We start from the raw sequence: 25,033 nt of genomic DNA, 5'->3' as shown, positions 1-25,033 counted from the left end.
ATGACTGTTATGCCCAAGGTCCATAAAGACAGAGCCAAACAGCAACAGCTTCAGTGTGTCAAGATTGACGGACTAACCCAACCATCTTCCTATATGAAATCTGGATAATATGGCTCTGTACATGTTGTGAGAATGTGTGAGGAATATCTGGTTACAAAAGGATTAGATATGGAGCAATAGGATGAAGACCTGTAGGAAGGCCCAGTAAATCATGGAAAATGGGGATAGCTGAAGACCTAGACCTGATGGGAGTTCAGGTAGAAAGTGTTTATGATGAAGACAATGGTTCTGGAGATTTTGAAACTATGAAAAGTTCATGCCAGACATATACACAGGTGCAGGACAGAGTTTTATCAGGTAAGTTACTGGAAATGAACAAATGTGGAAGACAGCTAAAACAGAAACAAAAACAAATAGTAGTATAACTTAACAAGGAGTACATTCTGAGAAATCTTATTTCACAACTAATAAAGGTAATTATACACACTCAACATAAAAATGATTTTCTACACATGTACACCTCTCAGTTTCACTTATTTCTTCCTGGCATTAAATAAAAGAATCTTAAATACAATGTCAAAATGTGTACACAGTGCTGTTTTCATGTATTACAAATAATTATTTACCTTGGTCGATAAATAGTAACTGTTATTGTAGACCCACAGAGGTATATCTTGTGAAAGATTCGACCAATTGACAACCGATACTCTTGTGAAGATTCTGCTCGAGATCGTGTTCGCATAAGTGTTCCAAGTCCTGCATAACGTGGACTGTTGCCCATGGCAACAGGAACTTGTGATTGAGTCTTTTCTGGCTTGACAATGATTTGAAATCCCTGAAAGAAAATTCAAAGAGTTTTTTGTCTGAGTTCAAAACGGCTCAACAGAAAGTGATAGAAAATGTTTTTAACTTGTATGAGTAATTCTGAAAATATCTGAAAATAGAGATAAATAAAACAGATTGATGGAGCATCATGAAAATAAAAAGCTTTTTCATTGCAAGACCACAAGCATAAAAAGTGACATTTGTATAATTATTTTTTATGTTTTCCTTTTTATATTTACAAACTGTCATAAAAGTTGGCTACTCCATAAACACAGAACATGATTATAATTTTTTGGATAATATACTCAGTAAGAAATCCCCTCAGTAGTACTTAAGTGTTCCTAGAAGCAAATTATAACAGGAAAGCAAATTGGTCAACAGCTTTCTAAAAACATATCAGCAATTGAAAAAGCTCTCAAAAAGCCAATTACTAAAGACCCAAAGTCTTGATGAGGTCACATAAACAAGTCTCTAAACTCCCCGAAGTGAATTCTGATCAGGATATGTTATGTTCATCAGGTACTGTGCACAACTGTGGATCTATTCATAAGTGAGTAAACACAATATGCAACAGACTACAGAGTGACGACATGTTACTGCAATATATGAAGTTGACACCTTGTTCTGTCATTCTGAAAAAGAAAAACTCTCATAAAAGTTGGCTACTCTATAAACAGAGAACATAATTATAATTTTTTGGATAATATCTTCAGTAAGAAATCCCACTAGCAACTGTAACCAGTAACAAAAAGTAGTGTTGTTATATTTTTGTCCACTGCCAAGCAAGGCAGTCATGCTAGCAATAGCATGTTCACCATCCAAATTTGGGAACCAAAGGAATGTATTCTCTCCCATTGCATCCATGTTGTTTAAACTACAAGTTGGTATTATATACCTATAACTTCATAAGATATGTGAGTTGAATCATCTAAGCCCTCTTGGTTCCCTGAAGAGAACCATTTCAGACACATGGCCTATCCATCTACAACATTCCTGGAAAGATGACTTGCTCTCTATCCAGTCATTGTTCATTTAGCATTGTCTTAATCTTACAAGGTGGTCCATTATTTGCCTATCTTCTGGGCTGTTAAATCACGGAAAGTTTAACGTGGACTCACAAGTATAAAAGAATGGTTGCTTACTTGACGAAGAGTCTGAAAACATCTTTTTGTGAAATTTTATTCACCTTACAGGGGGCAGGAGTGTGTGCAGTACTAATAAGTCCTGGATGCTCTGTAGCTAAGGCTGTGCACCATTTAATATGCAATGAATAGAGAAAAATTCTGCAAATGGTATACATCCAACAACTGGAGCTGTGTCAAACTCAGGCTTCTTCAGCCACCAGACAGGTACCATTACATCCTGGAATCCTCAACACATTAACCCTTAAACGCCGAGCCTCTATTTCCAAAAGTGTCTGGCGTATGCCGGCGGGGTTTGGGAGTTAGCGCCGAAGCGGAAAAAAAGTTTTTTTCATAAAATCACAGCATGCTTAGTTTTTAAGATTAAGAGTTCATTTTTGGCTCCTTTTTTTCTCATGGCCAGAAGTTTAGTATGCAACCATCAGAAATGAAAAAAATATCATTATCATATATAAATATTGGAATATATGACAGCGCAAAAAAAAATTTCATATATAATTGCATACAAATCACACTGTGAGCAAAACGGTTAAAGCTAATGAGCTATTTTTTTTTCGTTCTATTGTACACTAAATTGCGATGATTTTGGTATATAGCAAATTGTAAAATGATCAAAGCAACAGAGAAAATATTATCACAAAATGATGCATGAATAAATAACGCGCGGACATAAAAAGTTTTTTTCAAAAATTCACCATAAATCGAAATATTGTGGTAGAGACTTCCCGTTTGTTGCAAAATGAAGGTAAATGATTGAATATTACTAGAATGTAAGAGTTTTAGCTTACTATTGCATTTTCCGACCATTTCGGTCAAGTCAAAGTTGACCGAAGGTTGAAATTTTGGCATTCGTGATTTATATGAAAATATTTCAAAACTGATAAAAGCTACAACCATGAGTTATTTTTTGTTGTATTCTACATGAAATTGCACACATTTTCATATATAAAACATTATGTAATGGCTAATATAAAACAGTGCAAAAATTACGACAAAGTGACTAAAGAAATTCTGAGATTTTCAGCAGAGTTAGCACGAGCGGAGGTAAGGAAACAGTTTTTTCAAAAATTCACCATAAATCGAAATATTGTGCTAGAGACTTCCAATTTGTTGCAAAATGAAGGTAAATGATTGAATATTACTAGTTAGAGTTTTAGCTTACAATTGCATTTTTCGACCATTTCGGTCGAGTCAAAGTTGACCGAAGGTTGAAATTTTGACACTGTGATTTATATGAAAATATTTCAAAACTGATAAAAGCAACAACCATGAATTATTTTTTGTTGTATTCTACATGAAATTGTGCACATTTTCATATATAAAACGTTATGTAACGGCTAATATAAAATGGTGCAAAAATTATGACAATGTGACTAAAGAATTTCTGAGATTTTCAGCAGAGTTAGCACGGATGTAAGGAAAATTTTTTTTCCAAAAATTCACCATAAATCGAAATATTGTGCTAGAGACTTCTCGTTTATTGCAAAATGAAGGTAAATGATTGAATATTACTAGAATGTAAGTTTTAGCTTACAATTGCATTTTTCTACCATTTCAGTCGAGTCAAAGTTGACCGAGGGTTGAAATTTTGGCACTTATCGTGATTTATACAAAAATATGTCAAAATTGATAAAAGCTACAACCATGAGTTATTTTTTGTTGTATTCTACATGAAATTGCACACACTTTCATATATAAAACTTTATGTAACAGCTAGTATAAAACTGTGCAAAAATTACGACAATGTGACTAAAGAATTTCTGAGATTGTAAGAGCCTGACGCCCTCTCTTCCAAACACGTGTGTGTTCGTGCGTTCGTCGTCCATCGAAGTGGCGAGATGTTTGGCGTCTTCACAAACAGAAACATACACACAGTTTGATACAGAAGATTCGTTGGAACATTATGAGTACATGATTAGAATGCTTGCATGGCAATGCAAGTAGTGGTGATTGTACATACATCAAGACAACTACAGGTAGTCGTCGACTTACGACCGCATTAGGTTCCGACAGAGCAGTCGTAAGTCGATTTCGTCGTAAGTCGACCAACCACATATGAACATGTATTCTGTACCTACTGCATATTATCCATCATATATTATAGCCTAAGTATGTACTGTATACTGTACTGTCTTTTTTTAGCATATTGAATACTGTAAATTTAATCATGTTTGAGCTGTCTTTTTATCCTTTTTACCATGTTCAAACACACATACATATATTACATATACATGTATGTATTTTTTTGTTTACATTTTCATAGACAACTGACTAGCCTACATATACATTTTATATTATCCCAAAAATGTGCATGTATAGTACCTATTATTACGTTTAGAATATGAAATCTTATCATGCTTGAACTCCTTGATTAATACTTACTTTTATTACTGTATTTAACGTTTTTATTGTAGGCATTCAAACCATCTGTCTGGTTTGTTTACATTTTCTTATCCGCCATTTGCATTGCCAATCGGCTACACGTATGACGTATTATATACTTTTATTTATTTATAGGTTTGAATTAAATACATAATTTATTACATTTGATTTATTTGCAAAAAATAGAAATACAAAATACATTACAAAAATATGAATCTTTTACCATTTTCGAACAAAATTTTACTTCTGAAAACATTTGTACTGTTGCCAACACGTCTATGAACACAGTTTTATTTTACGGTAAATTATTTTTTCTTTATAAATTTCAGGCAAACTACAGTAATGCAGAGATAGATTTGATTTACAGTACAGCAAAAACATGAACATACAAAATAGAAATAAAAATTACGTAACATTTTAAATTTGAAAAAAAAAAAAAAGAAATTATTGTCCACTGGTGGATGGCTGGGGATCGTCGGGGTCGTCCGTGGTCGTACCGGTAGATGGGGCCGGGGTAGACGGAGGTGTTATTTTCATAAACATGCTTAGTTTTGTCTGAATGGTTCGTTTTTTTTTTCTCTTCATAAATTTCCCGGTATGGACGAAAAGCATCAAGGACCATGCGTTCAATTCTTGAAAATCTTTCAATATTTGGATCCATTCCTTCAAAATGAGCTAGAAGTTTATTTAACTGTGATAAACCTTCTGCTAAGCCTTTGGTCGTGAACATTCTTTGTGGTTCCTCCTCCTCATCCGCCATTTCTGCTGCTGCTTCTCTCCTTTCTTCTTCTGCCACCTTTTCCTCTTCCAGCGCAATCAGATCTTCAGTTGTTAGTTCTTCCGACTCTTTGTCAAGCAATTCCTCGATTTCTTCCATTTCACATTCTAACGATAGATCTTTGGCTAATTTCACAATTTTTTTTTTACGAATCATTTCTAGTTCATTCTCACTATCAATCCCATCAAAAGTATTCACATAGCGTTTAGCGCAATTCTTCCAAACACCGTTCATACATTTCTTCGTCACAGCTTCCCATGCCGCAGCGATGTTCTTGATGCATTTAAGAACATCGTATTTTTTCCAAAAATCGCGTAAAGATATGTCAGGATCAGCATCTGTAGCAGATATTGCTTGGGAAAAGGTGGTTTTTAGATAATTTGCCTTAAAGGCAGCAATAGCTCCTTGGTCTATAGGTTGGATGAGAGGAGTTGTACTATTGGGTGGTAAAAATACCACTTTCACGTTGGGATGGAGATCGGCTAGATGAGGTGGATGCCCGGGTGCGTTATCCAAAAGAAGTAACACCTTGAATGGAACAGTGTTTTCCAAACAATATTCACGAACCTGGGGAATAAAGCAGTTTAAGAACCAGTCTTCGAAAAGTGCTTGAGTCATCCATGCCTTTTTGTTAGACCGATAGTAGACTGGTAGCGTATGCCTATTCACATTTTTGAAGGCTCGCGGGTTTTCGGAATGGTAAATCAAAAATGGCTTAAGCTTAAACCCGGCGATGTTACCACCAAGCAACAAAGTCAGCCTATCTTTAGAGGCCTTAAATCCTGGCATAGATTTCTCCTCTTGGTAAATGTAGGAGCGTTCTGGCATTCGCTTCCAAAATAAGCCACTCTCATCAACATTAAAAATTTGTTCTGGTAAATAGCCTTCTTCTACAATGATTTCATCCAAACTTTCAACGAACTTTTTCGCACCTTCCTCATCTGCACTTGCTGCTTCCCCAGTGATTCTGACATTATGCAATTGAAATCTGTTCTTAAACCGTTTGAACCAACCTGTACTTGCTGAAAATTCTTGATTATATTCTTCTCCAGCACGCTCCTTCAACGTCTTAAAAATACTTAAAGCTTTCATTTGCAGTATGTGAAGGCTTAATGGGACACGTTTCTGGAGTTGGCTTTCAATCCACACATTTAATAGTTTTTCCATTTCGTGTATGGGTCCACTTCGTTGTTTCGTTATCACTGTTGATCTCATAGGTGCTGAACCCTTCACTGCTTCACGAATCCGTTCTTTATCCTTCAAAATTGTCGACACAGTAGAATGCAATAATTGAAGATCACGCGCTATTACATTCACTTTCTTCCCCCCTTCAAACTGCTTTATCACTTTCAGTTTCGTGTCCAGATCAATAGCTTTTCTTGCTTTCTTAGCAGGATTGGAAATTGAGGAAGATTTTCTTTTTGAAGACATCTTTGATTGGGGTTTGGAGCACACAAACAATGTCTTTCGGTAATAATGTGCAGTATGTAACGACACAAACACACTGAATGCTGCCGAGCTGAGCATCTCTCAGAGATGAGTGCGCTGCGGTAGTGGGAAAAAGTATCGTCGTGCTCGCTCGACGTATTTTAGCAAAATATAAAATTAAATATTAATATATATTATTATATTGTCGTAGCCGTCGTAAAGTCGATCAGTCGTAAGTCGCATAGGTCGTAAGTCGACGACTACCTGTATGGTTAAGGAGAAACAGACGGAAATATTGTATGGTTGAAATTGCATTCCTTTAGAGAAAGAAAGAGATGCTCTTGTTGTCTTGTCCACTCCGATGGACGACGAACACACGAACACACACGTGTTTGGAAGAGATGGCGTCAGGCTCTTACAAGATTTTCAGCAGAGTTAGCGTGTGGACATAAGGAAAAAGTTTTTTTCAAAAATTCACCATAAATCGAAATATTTTGCTAGAGACTTCTCGTTTGTTGCAAACTGAAGGTAAATGATTGAATATTACTAGAATGTAAGAGTTTTAGCTTACAATTGCACTTTTCGACCATTTCGGTCGAGTCAAAGTTGACCGAAGCTTGAAATTTTGGCACTTATTGTGATTTATACGAAAATATGTCAAAATTGATAAAAGCTACAACCATGAGTTATTTTTTGTTTTATTCTACATGAAATTGCACACACTTTCATATATAAAACATTATGTAACGGCTAATTGAAAACAGTGCAAAAATTACGACAAAGTGACTAAAGAATTTCTGAGATTTTCAGCAGAGTTAGCTGGTGCTTTCTTTTGGGACAAGAAAGAAATTCGCGCATGCGCAGCTGGGTCACGCTTGTAAACAAAACAACAGCATGATCTGTGAACTCCCAGCATCCCTCAAGGTGCGTGATTTAAAATTTCTCGCAAACGAGGCCTATAAGTATTTTTCTGCGAATATTTAAAAAAACTTTTTGTAGTCAACGTATTTTACGTCCACTTGGCACCCGACAGACAACTTTTGTCAACGTAAAATACGTCCAGTCGGTGTTAAAGGGTTAAGATGTTACTAAAAGAGTGCTGTACAGTAGTCTCATTGTTTCATGTGGATCTAAATACTATGCTCCTTCCTCTTCCAACATGTTGTTCAACCTTCTTTGTATCCAGTTGTCATGTCCCTTCTATGAAGTGGCACACATAAACATTGTGTGTGTCTCAATACTGGATCTTGTGCTCAATGCTGCAGTCTTAATATCATGCTTTCAGTACCATATAATTTTTATGTTATGCTCACGACATAACGATTTCTGTCTTCTTTTTGATGCAAGGTTCTAGATGTTACCTTGATATTGTGTATTTGATATTGTCTTATTGATTTCCTGTTTTTAGTATGGTCTTCTTGATGTCATGCTGTAGAAGTTGGCCTCTTGTTATTGTTTTCTTGACATGAAAATTTTCATACCACCTTTCTTGGTTAGGGCTATCGATATTGTTGCTCCCTACATAGATTTCTGTGGAGTGCAAAATCAATCATACAGACACACATAAACAATTTCCTCCTATACTTATTGTTCAGTAGTACAGAAACTGAAATTTACCATAATGGATAACTATTTTATTTTGTGCTAATAAATATCCTTAGCAGATAAGTTTTAAAGTCAGATCAACCTGGGCTGTTGCTTGCAACAACCCACAGTTTAAATATTTCAAAAGATCATGAAACAAAAATATAGGTCCCACTTCCTACTTCTTAACTTATGGCACAGTACTGTACAAAATACAGTACTGTGGACAGTCCCTATGCTACAGTATTGGTCATAATACAACATGCCACATAATTTTGTTTTAAAAAATCTAATTTCATCACTAAAAACCCATTACTTTCACTTAACCTGAATATCAATTCAGGTGGGATGGATTGAGATGATGAAACCAATGAGTTGACTGAAAAAAATCTGAAGGTCTGCTCAAGCCTTCAGGGACTCATTAATAATCAGAGCCTTTGATTTTCCAAGGTAAATAGGGAGCTGGGATCACATGGTTTATAAATTGTATGCTCTGAATGAAATGTCCTTCTATGAAAACAGTAAGGCTGGAAAGTGGGAATTCACATCATATGTAAAGAGTTTGTATGCAAAATTAATTTTATTTTTAAAACTTAGATTTCATTTCTTGAAATCAGCCTGAAAACCTACTTAGGTGGGATGGACCAAGATGTTGAAACCAATGAGTTACCTGAAAACAATCTGTGGGTGTGCTAGGAGGTCTTGTACTCATTAATAATCAGAACCTTCAACTATCTGACAAAGAGGGCATTGGGATCACATTGATAACAATCTGTATTCTATGAGTAAAATGTAAACATACATCTCTAAACCCATTCTCAAATATTACAGATAGGAACCCCATATTGACATGGTGAACTCCTGGGAGTGAATATGTAACTGAGGACAGAATATGTGAGAGGACCATTAAGATGATGAAGAGGAGTTTAACCTGACTTATGACAACCCAGCACTGGAACCACTAGTAGTGTGATAAGCATGATTTATAGGTAAAACTGTGTTAGTAATAAACAAAAATAATTAAAATATTTTACATACTCCATGACACTTTCCTTAACATTCTTATTCAAAACTTTCTCTACAAAACCTGGAATACAGTGTTACTTTCTCTCAGCTACATAATTGGGATATTCCACCAACATGTGTTCCAAAGTAAGGGAGATCTCACAAAGATCAAGCATTGGTAGCCTATCACCCTAGTTTATAATCTATCCACAGTCTACTCAGACTAGTCTCTAGCCTCCAATAGGTCAGATATGACAAGGAACATCAGTCAATCGAAGAACAGACTCTCTATTTTGGTCTGTTTGTTACCATTGAAACTAACATTGGTTGGTGCCCAACAAAGCTGAAACAATTTGTAACAAGATGCAAGCCAACAAGGCTATTCCTCGATTTTCTGAATCACTGGATAAGAAGGATTGAACTGCCTAATGGCTGATAAAGCACTAAAGAAATTGGAATAAATAATGAAATCTTTGCCAATTCTTTTTTCACAAGCTCCAGAGGTTTCTGTAAGGCTAACAATACCACTGGTTAATGGAATCATTGTAAATCTCATCATGGACTAAAATCATCCACATGGGAATATCTGGATACTTTATTCTCATTTCATGATCTCTTACCTCTCCAAAACACACTCCTTCACCTCTCCACTGATATGTAAAATATTTGGAATGATTTACTTGGTTTAGGGATGTTACAACAATTTCCAAGCACATGTTTATTATGGTTAGAAGGGGAGCCTTCAAAGTTTTTTATAAAGCTCACCTTTCACTCTTCTCTGCTTAGACATAAGGTGCATTCATACCTGTCAATAACATCAGCTTCCCAAGTTTATTGGTAAGCTATTGATATTGTCTGGAACGCATATGCTGTAAGTACGTTTGTACAATTGTGGTGCTGTAATATTGGTAACCATGGTGTGGACAAGGTGATAAGTTATGCAACAAGTTATAGAGGCATCGGCGAAATAAAACGGAGTGGACATGAAAGAAAACTGATACAGTGATTTATCTAACCATAGGAGTTATTGTGGAACTCTACAAGTAGTTTGTACAAAAACAAGATGAGGACAGCTGATGCCTGGTGGGCAGTTTCAAAGATCATGACACTGGACAGAAATGATGTAGAAAAGATGAAGATTTTAATCGCATAATTCTGAAGAGAGTTAACAAAACTAACGGAAGCCAAGATACCTACCTCAATCAGTGGATGTTCTTCAGCAGCTTGCTCTTTTTGGTAGACACACACCTACCACACTCAACATATTTTGGATTTGAGGTAAGCAATAATATATTTTGTACAATTAATCCAATTACTTCATTGGGGGATAATACAACTGTTTCATGGGGAAAACAATTGGGTTTAAAAAGATGCTTACAAAAAATTAAAAACAGAGCACACTTACTTTTTGGTACAGTACAGCCAATCAATAACGAAAAAAAATTATCCGCAAAAAAACGAACCTATTTCCTATTGCCGACAGGTTAACAACCTGTTAGCTAGTTAGCTGCAAAACTTAGCTTAGTGAACTTTCCTCATAAAAGTAACAGCTAATTCTCAAGAAGAATAGATGTACTGTACCTTATGAAGCAGGTGATCCAAGAGTTGACCTGAGAAACTGGGGAGTACCTGCTAAATGCAGAAATAACTCATTTACCACTCATTGAGTGAACTTAAGTTAAAAAGTACTGAAACAAATAATGATGAATGGAAAATAAGAAATGAATCAGTGATTTGTGCTGGTACAGCAATTGTCCACAAAATAAACATATGAACCCCATGAGCAGAGTTGTCAACAGCACCACAAATTCATGGGAAATGAGATTATTGGCTGAGAAATACCTGTGGACCAAGATAGTGCGCAAAAGACTGGTGGACCTAGAAACATTTAAGAACACAAATACATGCATATATCTGTATATGGTTAACGGGGTTGTGATGAAACAAACAAATGCCTAAAAAGAATATACAATGCCCTTTAGTACACTTGAACATTTTAGTAACTAAAAATGCAAAGCAATCCAAAAAATCAAAACATATATACTGTACCTGAGAAAGTCTTTGAGACACCAGCTCCAGAAAAACATCTTGGGTAGAGAGTGGCTTTCTTCCACCAACAGTTCTTGCATGTTCTGTCATATCATCTGGTAACAAATTGTAATCAGCAACTACATAGTCATTGTGCAATGAACTATCCTCAGGAAAGTAATCCGTTGTGATGGGTAAGCAGGCTGGTAAGGATAAACTCTTCCAATCGACACCTATTAAACGAAAAAGATATGTTCTAAGCGATTAAACCCACAAAAAATATACAGTACTCTTTATATATTGTACTGTATTTCAGTACTATGAAATACAGTACTATATGGTGCTTTATACAATGCGTGAAATGCATCTCACAAAAAACATAGGCAATAGTGTAATGAAGTGCATAAAAATATCTCAATCACAATTAAAACAAGCAGGCCATTGGGAAGAGCTACTGATATTGTTGATGGAGACAGTAAATGCCAGACACTGAGCCTAAATTAATATTCCAGTTAATGCTGATGTTTTAATACCTCTCAGTCATTATAAGATTTGATAACAAAAGTCAACATACAGACAATTCACATAAAAAAACCTAAAATATGGTTGTTTCAATACTTTTCAAATATTAAAAGACTTGAAAACAAGGGACAACATAAAAATATTCACGAAGAAAACATATAATAAGAGAAAAATGGATACCCAAGAGGCACTTTAATTCCTTCTAATATATCTTATTTAAGTTCTTTTATAAAAAAGTAGAGTTGCAAAGTTTCTTTTCCTTAGAGAACTTTACCTGACATTTGATAAGAGAGAGACTGCTTACACAAACTTTTAAAATTAAGTGTCCATGGAAGAGTGAGCTTCTGATTTCTCTGTAGTAGGAGGCAGAGAGGACACATGGATATGAGTATGCCTGCATTCTGGAGAAAGAACAGGATGAGATGAAGTAGAGGAGTGCATACTGCTACCCAATACATTTTATCTTAATATTCTCTGCACTTCTAAGCTTTCAGTGCTTATTTGCTGGATTTCTGTGGTAGGATTTCTTTCTTGTTTGCTTATAAGTTGTTGCTCAGATCCTTTCGAAGAATTTTTCCAACACTACATATAAGTTTTATAACTCCCTAGTTAAGAAATTACTTACATGTCCTGTCGATTTTTTCTTTTGCCTTTTAACAAATGCTTCCAATTTTTAGAACTTTATTGACTCTAGTATACTTTTGTGCTTAATACACTTTAGTTCATACACGTCCTTGCAATGCTTTTGCTGGATCAATAACATTTCTGGTCTGTCATGCAATCATTATGTTGCTTTTTTAAATTCTTCTCTAACTTTTTATTGGGGCCATAATATTCTCTAACTGAAGTCTGCTACATCTCTGTGCATACTGTATTCTTTACCTATGGGAGCTTGTTTTTTGTGTTTTGGTATTCTAACATCACTTAAATTATCTTTTCCATGCTGCAATGTCACACCTCACATACAACGAAGCCATATAAAAAAAATTAAGAAAATTATACCATTAAAGATCCTGGACATGCCTTAACATTCATTAGCTATTCAAGGAATTTTAATCCATTAATGGCTTTATTTTATGATTCCTATTGAAATTTATTGATTTTGTACCCAAATTAATAACTACTTTGTTTTGTTTACTCTTTTGACCAACTTTATAAGTCAAGTCAGAAATGTTACCAGGCCATTTTCTCTGCATGACCCTTTATTTTCTCAGTTTTATGCCTATACACAGAGAACCTACTTTTTATCTAGTTGATTCTGCTCTATAGGCTTTAGACTAATTATATACTCATTGACAAAATTATTTATGTTTAAGTATAATTCAACCTTACTCTTCAGTGGTTACACCTAATAGATAAGGGATTTTGACAAAGGAAAACTCTATTTCTGAGGAAGGTCCCGTGTCACCCGGTGAAATTCCATTATAGCACGAATTTCTAGGTATAATATGCTAGATATACCAGAGAAAAAAGAGCTTTTTATGGATGCCCTTGTAAGTCCTAAACACATCTAACCTGACCTTACCATAGGAAAACAAAATAAATCGTGATTCAGTAAGAAATATGACACAAGCAAACAAAAACATTCCTCTGAGTTAGCCTACAACCAGCATTAGGCAGATTTCAGGTACAAAGAAGGTTACTATCTGAGTGATTTTAATTCCTATTTTTGCACTTCCAATGTCTTCAATGGCAAGCTTTTACATTCCACTGTCCTTCAAACTCTCTTCCTTGTCAGGTCATACTGGCACTTTCTAGGCAGATTCAAAGACAGCAGTTCACCACCCAAAAATTACTACTGTATGTGTCTGTCAGATAATGAACTAATCACACTTGGGTAATAAAGATATGTACACAATAATAGTGGTTTATTTACAAATAAAAAAACTGGAAAATGTACCAAGATTTCTAAACAAAATTAATTTTTTCTATACCAATCAATTAATTGTGGTGCCCATTTCATTTATCATGAAATGTTCCAGGCCATAAAATTTTCTTAAAAGAAGATTTATTGTGGTAGCCATGTTTTGTCCATCTGTATATTCAGACCCATCAGTTTTTTACCGTCAACCTAGTATTTTTATTTTATAATCATGATCTCTGACAGCAATAATGTAGGGCAGGGAGGACGGAACTTTATATCATGATATAATCTCTCCCGTATCGGGATTAATGCATCCAAGACCCTGCCAGGTAATGGCAATTTCCAGATGTAATTAAAAAAAACAATCTGTGGATATAAACTGGCACCCTCTTAACCTTACTCCCCATACCTTGTCAATACTGCATTACTGTATATACTAAATATACTTATAAACAACAAACAACACACTTCAGTATGCTTATAAACAACACAGAATACTGTATAGAGCTGTGCACAAAATAAAAACGAAACTGTGCAAATTAACATTGAAATTCTCCCTCTTTCTCTCTCGCTCTTACCTGTAAGATATACAGAAACGGCTAAGAATAACCCAGAGAAAGATAGAGAAAGGCAAGGAAACACACAGCAACATAATTCGTAAATGTATGTATGTATACACACGCTAATTTTATATGGAACAAGTAGCTACCGTTTAGTACTGCTTCTTGGTACCTCAACATTAAAAAAAATAAAAATCTAATAACCATTTAATTCTGATCTGGAGAGAGAGAGAGAGAGAGAGAGAGAGAGAGAGAGAGAGAGAGAGAGAGAGAGAGAGAGAGAGAGAGAGAGAGAGAGAGAGAGAGAGAGCAAAATTGCAATTATCATCACCTTCGAATAGTTTACATTTCACATTTGACTCAATTGATTACAAGTTTTTAAAAGCTGGAGAGAGAGAGAGAGAGAGAGAGAGAGAGAGAGAGAGAGAGAGAGAGAGAGAGAGAGAGAGAGAGAGAGAGAGAGAGAGAGAGAGAGAGATTTACATATATGCAGTTTTTAAATGGTTAAAACCGAACAAACAAAAAATCAACATCCTATTGAATTATTTCATTGTGTCTTGGACATGTATAGACATGCAATACCTATTGTCCCAAAATGTAATCTAATTTAATAGTTACAACTGAACGAAAAGTGAATAAGAGCTAAATGCAATACCTAGTCTTTCGTTTGATTCATATGAACAGGCAATAGCCTCAAGTATTTTGCACTTCTGTAAGCAATCATATTAATCTCTCTCTCTCTCTCTCTCATTGTGCAGGATTATCTTATTAAAAGTTATTATCCTTTAATAAAATGTGTTTTACATACTTGTGTGTATCTGTAAACATACTGCATTACCAGTTTACCAACGGCTGCAACCTAAGATGTATGACTGCCGAAGTTTGTTTATGATGTGTTTTGGACAAATAAGGATTTGTAAATTTTCACTTGTCATAACGTAATATACACAAGTGCATACTGTAGTTTATTTCAATATGATGCATACATGTGTGTACACACATGCACACATACATGGTGTATGTATACACAAGCACACAGACCAAGACACTGATGGGCAAGAAAAGTTCTGAAACAACATGCCTAAGCAGTTTACACCGATAATATTTCACAATCTATTCAAGTATTTCTTTTCTGATACTTCAACTTTAAAAACGATAATTTAACTTTAAAATCAATGAATGTGAAAAAATAAAACTAAGAACTTTTAAAATAAATGAAGTTAAAAAATTATACGAAACACTCAAGCAAACAAATGCCACCAACCCTCTACACTCCACTCTCCCACCTCATAAGCATTTACCCTGGCTTACACCCCACAAAATTCAATCCTTCAAAAGCAGCAAATAAAGTGACATTTCACTGACTCTGATGCTTTTAAGCCAATAACAGCTGAAAGCTTCCATGAAGACAAGGGCCCTCCCAACCCTCCCTACTCAGCTCATTTCCTCCCCCAACAACACCCCTTAATCCAGCATTCCAAACCCACATTACACCTTTATGAGTGTGCATATAACTGTATGCAGTGTTACCATTGCCTCTTTCTGCCCGTGCAGTGTTACTAACTATGTGGGTGCAATTTTTTTCAAATTTTCATGTATTGTATATATATCATATATGTATACACAGTAATGTGATGTCAGGGACCCTCCAGATAACGTTAAGTCCCGGATAAGGTGAAACCAGATAACTGAAGGACTACTCTACCTCTAAACTTATAAATGGTTAACCAGAACTGAGTGCTTTGTAACAAAAACAAGAATTAGATTTGGACCCCAAAATTCTCCAAAGGTTTAATCTCAAGGTACAAGATCTATTTGTGATGAGGGATTAGATAAAATGAAAAGTACTTAATCCAATGTGAATGAGCTTTCATTATATAAAGGTCCTACACAATGAAGTAAAAGGTCTTCACACTGGATGAACTGAGAATGAAGTACACCATTCATAACAGGTCACAGAAATATCCACAGTAAGCCTGCACAGGTAAAAGTCATATGTATAGTGGTACTTAGGCTCCAACTTCTTTTATAACCTTTGTGGCTCAGTTGGTACTGCCCTTGCCTTTCAATTGAAAGACCTGACCTGGGTTTGATCCCAATGTGAGTCAAAATTTATTCCTGCTCCACACATATTGTGTGCTGATTACTTGTATCTTATTCACTTAGAAGGGATAATTCAAATGAAATGCTCTCAGTACGGTCACTGCTGGGTCAGGAACTTGGGTAAAACTCACTGGTATGCTTGGCAGTAAGACTCCCCAGGTAAAAGTCTTAGGTACAATGGTACTTATACTTAGGTTCCAATTTCTCTTATGACTTGTATTGTTCTGCTGGTAGTGCCCTGATTTTCAATTGAAAGACCTGTGTTTGATCCCGATGTCAGTCAGAAATCTATCTATCTATCTATCTATCTATCTATTTATCTATTTATCTATCTATCTATATATATATATATATATATATATATATATATATATATATATATATATATATATATATATATATATATATATATATATATATAATATATAAAACACACATTTATATACATATATACTGTATATATATCAATGGCATTTATGATGAAGAAAGTGCTTATGATCCACTTAACGATGCTGTTAACTGGTTAACAGCTCTGTTAAGTGGTTCATCGGCACATAAACTGCTTACCGGTGCCAAAAATCTGGTTAACGTAGTCATTAGCCAAGCGACATAAAACCGAATGCTGTTAACTAATGCCACCGCTAACCGGGGACTCCGTGTATGTACATACATACATACATACATACATACACACACACATATATATATATACAGTAATACTTTGATCTTACACGATTCGAGGTGCACGAATTCACACACAAACGAACTTTTCACTGGAACCTAACTAATGGGCATACACGATTTTTTCACAGACACACGAAATTCTTGAGAAACCCTGCAGAAGTGGGTGTTTAATTTTTTAAGTAATTTACAAGTTTTCATGCTTTTGTGTAAAATCTGTATGAAAAATGCATTTCATTCTTTTATGTGTAAAATCTGTATGAAAAATGCATTTCATGCTTCTATGTGTAAAATCTGTATGAAAAATGCATTTGATGTTTTAATGTGCAAAATCTCTATGAAAAGTGCATTTCACGCTTTCATGTGTAAAATCTCTATGAAAAATGCATTTCATGCTTTCATGTGTACAATCTGTATCAAAAATGTATTATTTTTATTTTTGTACATGCATAAATATGATGCAAAGGTAATTTCTGAGTCCAGTCCCGTGTCAGCTTTGAAATTCCATTACAGCACCAATTTCTAGGTATAACCTTGCTAGATATACCAGAGAAAAAGAGCTTTCAGGAAAGCTGGGGTTACTACCCCAGTCGAGCGCCTTCTAGGAAGGCGTTCTGTATAAGAAGGGGTGAGTGAATTACCACTACCACGGAAACCTACCTTGAGAAAGATCTCTCCTCATCAAAATCCCCGGAACAGAGCGGTGAGTTGTTACAGCCCCCACACCAAACACCTGTTCCAGGACGGCGACACCAGCGCCACCTACCTCATTCCATTTTCTAGCACGTGAATCTTCGGATTATTTTGTGTGTGCTCTTCCATTATTTTGGATTTTTTCTGCATCAACGATGGCATCGAGCAGCTTTACTATTTCCAAGTTAAGTACCATCTTCTTGTGGGGTTTTGTTCTAATTTTTGGCTGTTATAGTCTCGTATTTTCATAAATATCGAGATCTTATTATTTCGCCACGCGTCCCCAGCCAGCCATGTCGACCATGAGGCGTCTCCTTCTGTTATTTTCAGTTGAGTCGTCTCAACAATCGTCGTTATAGATAATTTGCCCCCTTGGTTCCCTTCCTGGTGGTTCCTCGCGGTGGCTCCCCTTTCGAATTACGATCATTGGCCTACTGGCCTTTGTAAAGTGATGCCCAGCAGGTACCCCCCAGGCTGGGTTCCTATTGTTTTGGTCTTACTAGGCTAATTATTTTTGATTGAAGATGGTGCTCTCTTGTAGTTTTATTTTTAGTTTTTTGAGTGGTTTACCTCGGTGTTGGCGGCAGCCTCAGATCTAACCGCTTCCCGTGGTAGGCTACGCTCTCTGTTGAGCACATTTTAGTTTTTATGAGTGTTGGTTATGTTGTGGAGTAGGCTTGTTAGCTTCCTTCCCTTTGCCCTGGGTGGGGAGTTCAGGTTGAGGGAGTTTTGTTGCTGTTTTCCTCCGGGATCGTTTTTCGGAAAGGCAGAGTGAGCCCCTTGGTTCTCTTCCTCCATTTGGGGAATCGAAACATCTTTGGATGTGTTTCCTCTAGGCTAGTCGCCCTTGCCTGCCATTCTCGATCCCTGCTGGTTCTCGGCTCAAAATTTCTCTCCCAGTTGCTTCCTCGTTCCCTTTTACACTCCTCGAAATAGCCTATACTTAGGTTAGGTCCATATTAGGCTTCGCCTAACTAGGAGTCGGGCTTCGGGTTGGTTGCTTCCAGTCATTTTGCCCCTCCAAGATTCATGGTCTGGGAGGTATGGTGCAGTCGAGCGGGTGAGCTTCTCCCCGTCTCCTGTTCCTTTCTGGTAGCCTACTCCTCCTCCCCCCTCCTCCCTCCTCCTCCTCCTTTCCAGCCTTGCTCTGCTCGTGCGGGTGACGCTAGATGGCGTTTTCTCCGAGTTCCGGGACTTCTTTGTTGGTTGAGGGATTCGCAATCCTCCCATATTGTCCCTAGCATCGCTGTATTTGGGGTTGGTGGTTTGTTTACTCGAACGTGCAGAATCACTTCCTCGCCAGCGTCAGGTTTACGTTGATACGGTATATATTAATTGCTTCACCCTATGTTATGAACATGTGAGCATTTTGCCCATCTCTACTGTTCTCCGGCGGGAAGTAAGGGCGGAAGGTTTTTCATTATAGGGAACGGATCCTCCGTCCTCTTGTGTTCTTACCATCACTTGTTACTGTTTTTATTTTTAGATAAGTCTGTTATCTACAGGAGTACTCTCCTTTATTCATTTTATATAAATAGTGAGTCCGGTCCTATACAGGGTCTCCGCCGTTATTTTTACTGGCAGCCCTTATGGTTAGTTCCTGGTCTCTCTCCTTTCATTCCCCGGAGTACTCCGGGTCTGAATCCTACCTTCCACTCTGTGTAATTTAGAGCTTATTGGCCCAGTTTATGATAGGGAGTTCTTCTCCGCGGAGTATTCGGCTGCAGTTGAATTTCCGGCCTCGCCAGCTTTATTTTGCTTAGGTGGGAGGTTCATGTACTTTTCTTCTTACAGACTGTTCGCTGTGAGGGCCAAAGTGCACCGCCTCTCTCCAACAACCCACCATGACGGTCACGTAGTTTGTCGGACCCACGCTGGTTGTGCAGCAAGCTGTCCGCCTTGATGACCTGATTGTTTGGCACCCTGATGGTTGTGAGGTTTGCTTTGCTCTCTGCACAACTGTCCAGGACGAGTTGGTAAGTGACAGTCTCTACATCATTCTTGTTTTACGCTCCTCATATTGTATATTATACATTGTTTATGAGGTTCCCGAATGGTTTTCGTCCTTTAGCTAATTGTTGGTTTTCTTACAGGCGGACAGAAACTTCCAAGAAGTCTGCCTTGGAATCCCTCCGGCCTGGGTGGCTGGGTTTGGAAGGAACGTTCCGTAATGGAAGCCCTACGCCCTCGGCGCTAGGTTGAGGGACTTACTCTTCACCCCGGCGCAAGACGGGTGGCGCACAAGTGCAGTGCCTGAAGATCTGGCCACCCCTATCATCCAGCAGATCCGGGATGAGACCCAGCCACCCCAAGCGGATGTCCTCTACATGCGGAGGTTTCGGAGGATGTTGCCGCTCTTCTTAATCTCGACCTGGAACCGATGAATGCAGAGCAGGACCAGGTGGTAAGTGGTGAGGTAGGTGAGGTTGTTGGGCGGGCCCCATTATTTGACTCCCCTGCTTCATCTGTTTCTTCCTTTTCAGGCTTTTGTGAAGTCTTCCTCCTTGGGTGATAGAGCTCCATCTGCTATCCCCAAGTTGAAGTTGAAGACTTCATGGAAGGCGTATGGCTTCAAGTCCTCGTCTTCCAAGAAGGCATTGCCCTTCCCCAGCTAAGGCTAAGGTCTCAGGACCTGTAGCCTCCGGGAGCAAGTCTGGTTCCTCCAGCAAAGGCGCGAGTAAGAGGGCTGCAAAACCTAGCCCTCCTCGCCAACCTGCTTTCGATGCAGAGGCCTTTGCTAACCAACTTTATAAGCGTTTCTTACGGAGGACCTGGATTCGAGATTTAGCAAAATCTCCGAGAAGCTGGCCAGTCATGATAACATACTGGCGGGAATGGCTAACCCACCCCAGCCGAACCACAGTATGTTATCCCCGACACTGCGGACCTCCCAATCAATTTGATGTCGGTAACCCTTGGCGTGTTGTCTTTACTCAGGGCCATCCAATATGATGGCAAGCTAACTCTTGATGGTCTTGGCACAGACGGTTGGAGGAACTGGAGTTCTTCCCCCGATCTCCTGCCCCTTTGGACCCAGGCTGGTGAGGCTCACGGAGGAAGCCTGGATTCGGTCAGCAAGGTTCCTAGGAGACTGTCATCGTTCCCTAGGGACCAAGCCCAGTCGGCTCTCCAGCGCACTCTGACGGAGTGGCAGGCAGATAACACGAACCACTCCTTTCAAGGGAACTTCACCATGTTTCCCTGGGAGACAACCTTCCACACCTTGCTTGGACAAAGTCGCTCTGGCTGCCAGTGCTTGACGGCCCGAGCGTGCTTTTGAGGGTATTCTAAATACCTCAGCTAAGGGAGACAGACCCTACTTCCCCTGGTATTCCCAGGAAGTAATGAGTTCTGGACAGACGCCCCGTCCACTTTCACGGTCGGGAAGCTGGACCCCTGCGCCTCCACGCAAAATTAGCGAGCAGCTCCCCAGAACTGCCGGAAGCTCTTTGAAAACGGGAGTTTGATGCTCCAGTTACAGTTAGCCCGGTCGTTGAACTCCGCCCTCACTGAAGCCACTGCCAATCTCCTGCTCGGACCAGCCCTTTTTCAGGTTTTGGCTAAGTCCTTGCTGGCAGGCTTCCAGTCTGACTTATCTGAGTTTATCTTGGCCAGACTGGAATGTAGGAAGTTCATCTTCGCCGATGCAACTATCCGTCACGAGCCTAACAAGCTCGTGAAAATTCTCGATTATACTTGACCATAACCTCTTCCCTGAAGAGGAGGTCACAAAATGTTATGGCCGAGGCTACACAGGCCAACCAAAGTCTTCGATGGCGCTGGGCTGTATTTCAGCCTACAAATGGAAGACCCCAGAATCGGCCGGCCCCCAATCGAGAGGAGGTAAACGTTTAATAGGAGGCATAAGAGGCCAAACCACCAGGCGGTAGTCCAAGACATTCCGGTCTCGGCAGTGGCACAGCCTTCCACTTCTAAGGCCCACCCAGCTTACACGAAGAAGTGCTGGTCCAACCAGCTGCACCCTCATATGTGGCTCACCGCATACAACCTCACATATGAAGGCCGTGGGTTATTTTCACGGCCTTAATAGGGTTAGGAGTTTGCTTGGGAGGAAGAGGCAAACCCCTCATAGAGGAAAAGCCAGAACTACCACCCCAAGGGGAAGACCTGACGTGGTAGGGGAATAAACCCGAAACTCCCACTGAGAGAACACAGGTAGGCGGTCGCTGTTTTGGTTCAGGGACCAATGGACCTTCAGCCCTTGGGCACACAGCATTGTGTCCAAAGGCCTAGGATGGAGCTGGATCAAAACCCTCCTCCTCTAACCAGGTTTTACCAGCCACCCATATTAAACAGGCCAACCCAGATTCAATCCCCAAGGTTCATGATAAAGAGCAGTTGCTACTTTTAATTACTTTCATAATATGGACTTTTGCCTGTTATCTAAATTTACGGGTTGGAAATCACCTCTAGTGTTTAAACGCCACTATTTAAAAACAGCCTCAAAGCCCTGAAATTTTCTACCATAGCTGTGGGAAGTGTCATCTCCCCACCTTAATTAATCATATCCTTGTCCTTTCCTTTCCCCCCACGCCCAACAAGCCTCATTTACTTTTCTGCTTATTCTCCTGGTTGATTATACCTCACTGCCTGGCTCCTCATATTGTTGTTTCTTGTACCTGTTGATGGAAAAAGCGTAATCTGAAATGCCATGATTGTTTTGTGGGGTACTGACAGTTTTTATTTGGCTCCATGTACCCCATGATGAATGTATATATTAATGTTAATTGATTTTGTCTCTTGTCGTGTTTAGCCTAAGTTTACTGTATAGTATTAAGGTTATATTTGCAGTTATTTTGTGCGCCTTTCATGTTTCACTTTGCTTTAAGTAATTTTAAGGTTTTTGGGGCTTTTTCTCCGGAGAAGCCGAGTCTGCCCATGTTTCATAGTATTACAGTTTTTTAATGTGCCTTAGATTTAATATGCAAAGTCTTAGAGTTCTTGCTACACGGAAGTGATTGCTTAATTAAAATTATTTTGGTAAAACTTTTGCCTTTTCTTCAGATTACCCCTCAATTTCTTTTTCCTGGTAGTTGCAGCCTTGGCATGATTCTCTATCAAAGATTTCACCGGCTGACACGGGACTGGACTCAGAAAAGGGATTTTGACAGAGGAAAAATCTATTTCTGAGGAAGGTCCATTCGTCACCCGGGAGACCCTCCTGAATCACCTAGTACTCTCCCCCTCTTGCACATGCCAAAGTCTGGGGTTAGTGCAGCATGGAATGAGGTAGGTGGCCCTGGTGTTTCAGCAGTCCTGGCGGGTGTTTGGTGGGGGGCTGGACAACGGCTCACCGCTCTGTTCCAAGATTTTGATGAGGAGATCTTTGCAAAGCAGGTTTCCGTGGTAGTGGTAATTCACTCACCCCTTCTTATACCGACGCCTTCCTAAAGGCGCTAGACTAAATATTGCCCTCTCTTCAGTAACCCCAGCTTTCCTGAAAGCTCTTTTTCACTGGTATATCTAGCAAGGTTATACCTAGAAATTTTCAAAGCTGTAATGGAATTTCACCGGGTGACACGGGACCTTCTCAGAAATAGATTTTTATGGTCTGTCAAAATCCCTTTTCAGCACACCATCACTTAGTGTACTTTTACAAGATGTGATACCCATTTGCAAAGTTACTGCACTTTTCAAAGATGATACCCTGCAGAAAATGCTTGTTTAATGTTTGAAGTACATTTATAAGTTTTCATGCTTTTAACTGTAAAATCGATATGGAAAATTTATATTTATATTTCTGTACATAAATATCATACAAGTATTATGTCCATTTGCAAAGTCTTTGTCACAAGGACTTTACATGACCTTGAGATGAGGTTGTTCAAAAATTAGCTCATTTGATAAAATGAATTCTTTAATGTAATATCAGAGATGTAATTAAGAGTTGTATATGTGTCATTCTTTGAAAATTACTCTGTTCACCTCGGAGAAAAGTGCTGGTGCAATCTGTATGTGCATGTAATTACAGCACGTTCAGTTGGTGTACTTTTACAAGATGTGATACCCTGCATCTTTCAAAGATGATACCCCTGTAGAAAGTGTGTATAATTTTTAAGTTTTTTGTTTTTAGGTGTAAAATCAGAATGGAAAATTTGTATTTATATATTTGCATAAATACGATACAAAAGCAGTACAGTTACTTTATTACAGTATCTCTCTCTCTCTCTCTCTCTCATTCTCTCTCTCTCTCTCTCTCATTCGTAGTTAGAGCTCAACCATACGTTAACAACTTATTATTCTCTGTACGTCATTACCTGTGCAGTATATGATTTTAAATTGATTGAATTTTACCTGTACTGTACTACCTTCTACGAACATTATGTACATGTTTTCGATGTTTTATGGAATTGTACTTTTGTTGACTGACACATGACGTTTTGCCTAGTGACGCAAAGAAAACGGCTTTTACTCTAAGTGACAAAGAAAACGGCATCCCATGAATTAGGGGTAACATTAGTATACGTACGCACCTACTATAAATGCGCTATTATGAAACTGTGCAGTACTCAATTTTTATGTCAACCATTTACTGTATTCCTTTTTTAAGGGTAATAAGCTAAATTTTAAATAAAATTACACTAACTTTAGTTCATTTAAAAGTTAGCTTTTAAATGAGCATGATTAGGGTCATATTTAGTACTTAAACTCGTGAAATTTCTACATCTAAATAAACATTTATTAGCATTTTTAAAGACCATGCCAAACTTAATTAATATTCCATTCACCTTGCACTAGGGGCTCCAGAACCCCAACCTCGTTTAATTTCGAGGTGTGTGTGTGTGTGTGTGTGTGTGTGTGTGTGTGTGTGTGTGTAATGTTGTATATATATATATATATATATATATATATATATATATATATATATATATATATATATATATATATATATATATATATATATATATATATATATATATATATATATATATATATATAGATATATATATATACGCACACAGCATCGAGTTAGGAGAAGGAGAATTCCTTGTATTTCCTTTCAATGTACTTTATTGTGCTGACGTTTCAGGACCATGTGTCCCATTTTCAAAGCTATAAATTAAAAAGACAACAGAATTAAAAATAGACTCAGATTTTAAAAACGAGAAAAAAGAAATTTTACATAAAAGTATAAAAGAAACATAACAGAAAGGAACAATGAATACCAAATAGTGCTGAAGGCAAAGCTGAGTGACATTCAGGTCCGTTTTGGTTCCAATGGAAACTCAAAACGGACCCTGAATGTCACTCAGCTTTTGCCTTCAGCACTATTTGGTATTCATTGTTCCTTTCTGTTATGTTTCTTTTATACTTTTATGTAAAATTTTTTTTCTTGTTTTAAAATCTGAGTCTATTTTTAATTCTGTTGTCTTTTTAATTTATAGCTTTGAAAATGGGACACATGGTCCTGAAACGT

The 25,033-nt window shown here is 37.8% G+C and overlaps 1 protein-coding gene across 1 annotated transcript in view; it reads right to left on the bottom strand.

Moving 5' to 3' along the window:
- The window catches only part of Iml1 (GATOR complex protein Iml1), a 596,567-nt gene that overhangs the window by 274,469 nt on the left and 297,065 nt on the right, over window positions 1-25,033 (bottom strand). Inside the window, 2 exon segments of the mRNA XM_067107292.1 lie at window positions 627-835; window positions 11,194-11,405. Coding sequence (XP_066963393.1) covers window positions 627-835; window positions 11,194-11,405 — 421 coding nt within the window.

This window comes from Macrobrachium rosenbergii, chromosome 8, assembly GCF_040412425.1.
Source record: "Macrobrachium rosenbergii isolate ZJJX-2024 chromosome 8, ASM4041242v1, whole genome shotgun sequence".
NCBI lineage: Eukaryota > Metazoa > Arthropoda > Malacostraca > Decapoda > Palaemonidae > Macrobrachium > Macrobrachium rosenbergii.
Note: the sequence above shows the minus strand (reverse complement) of the source record. Positions and strands in the feature narration are given on the sequence as shown.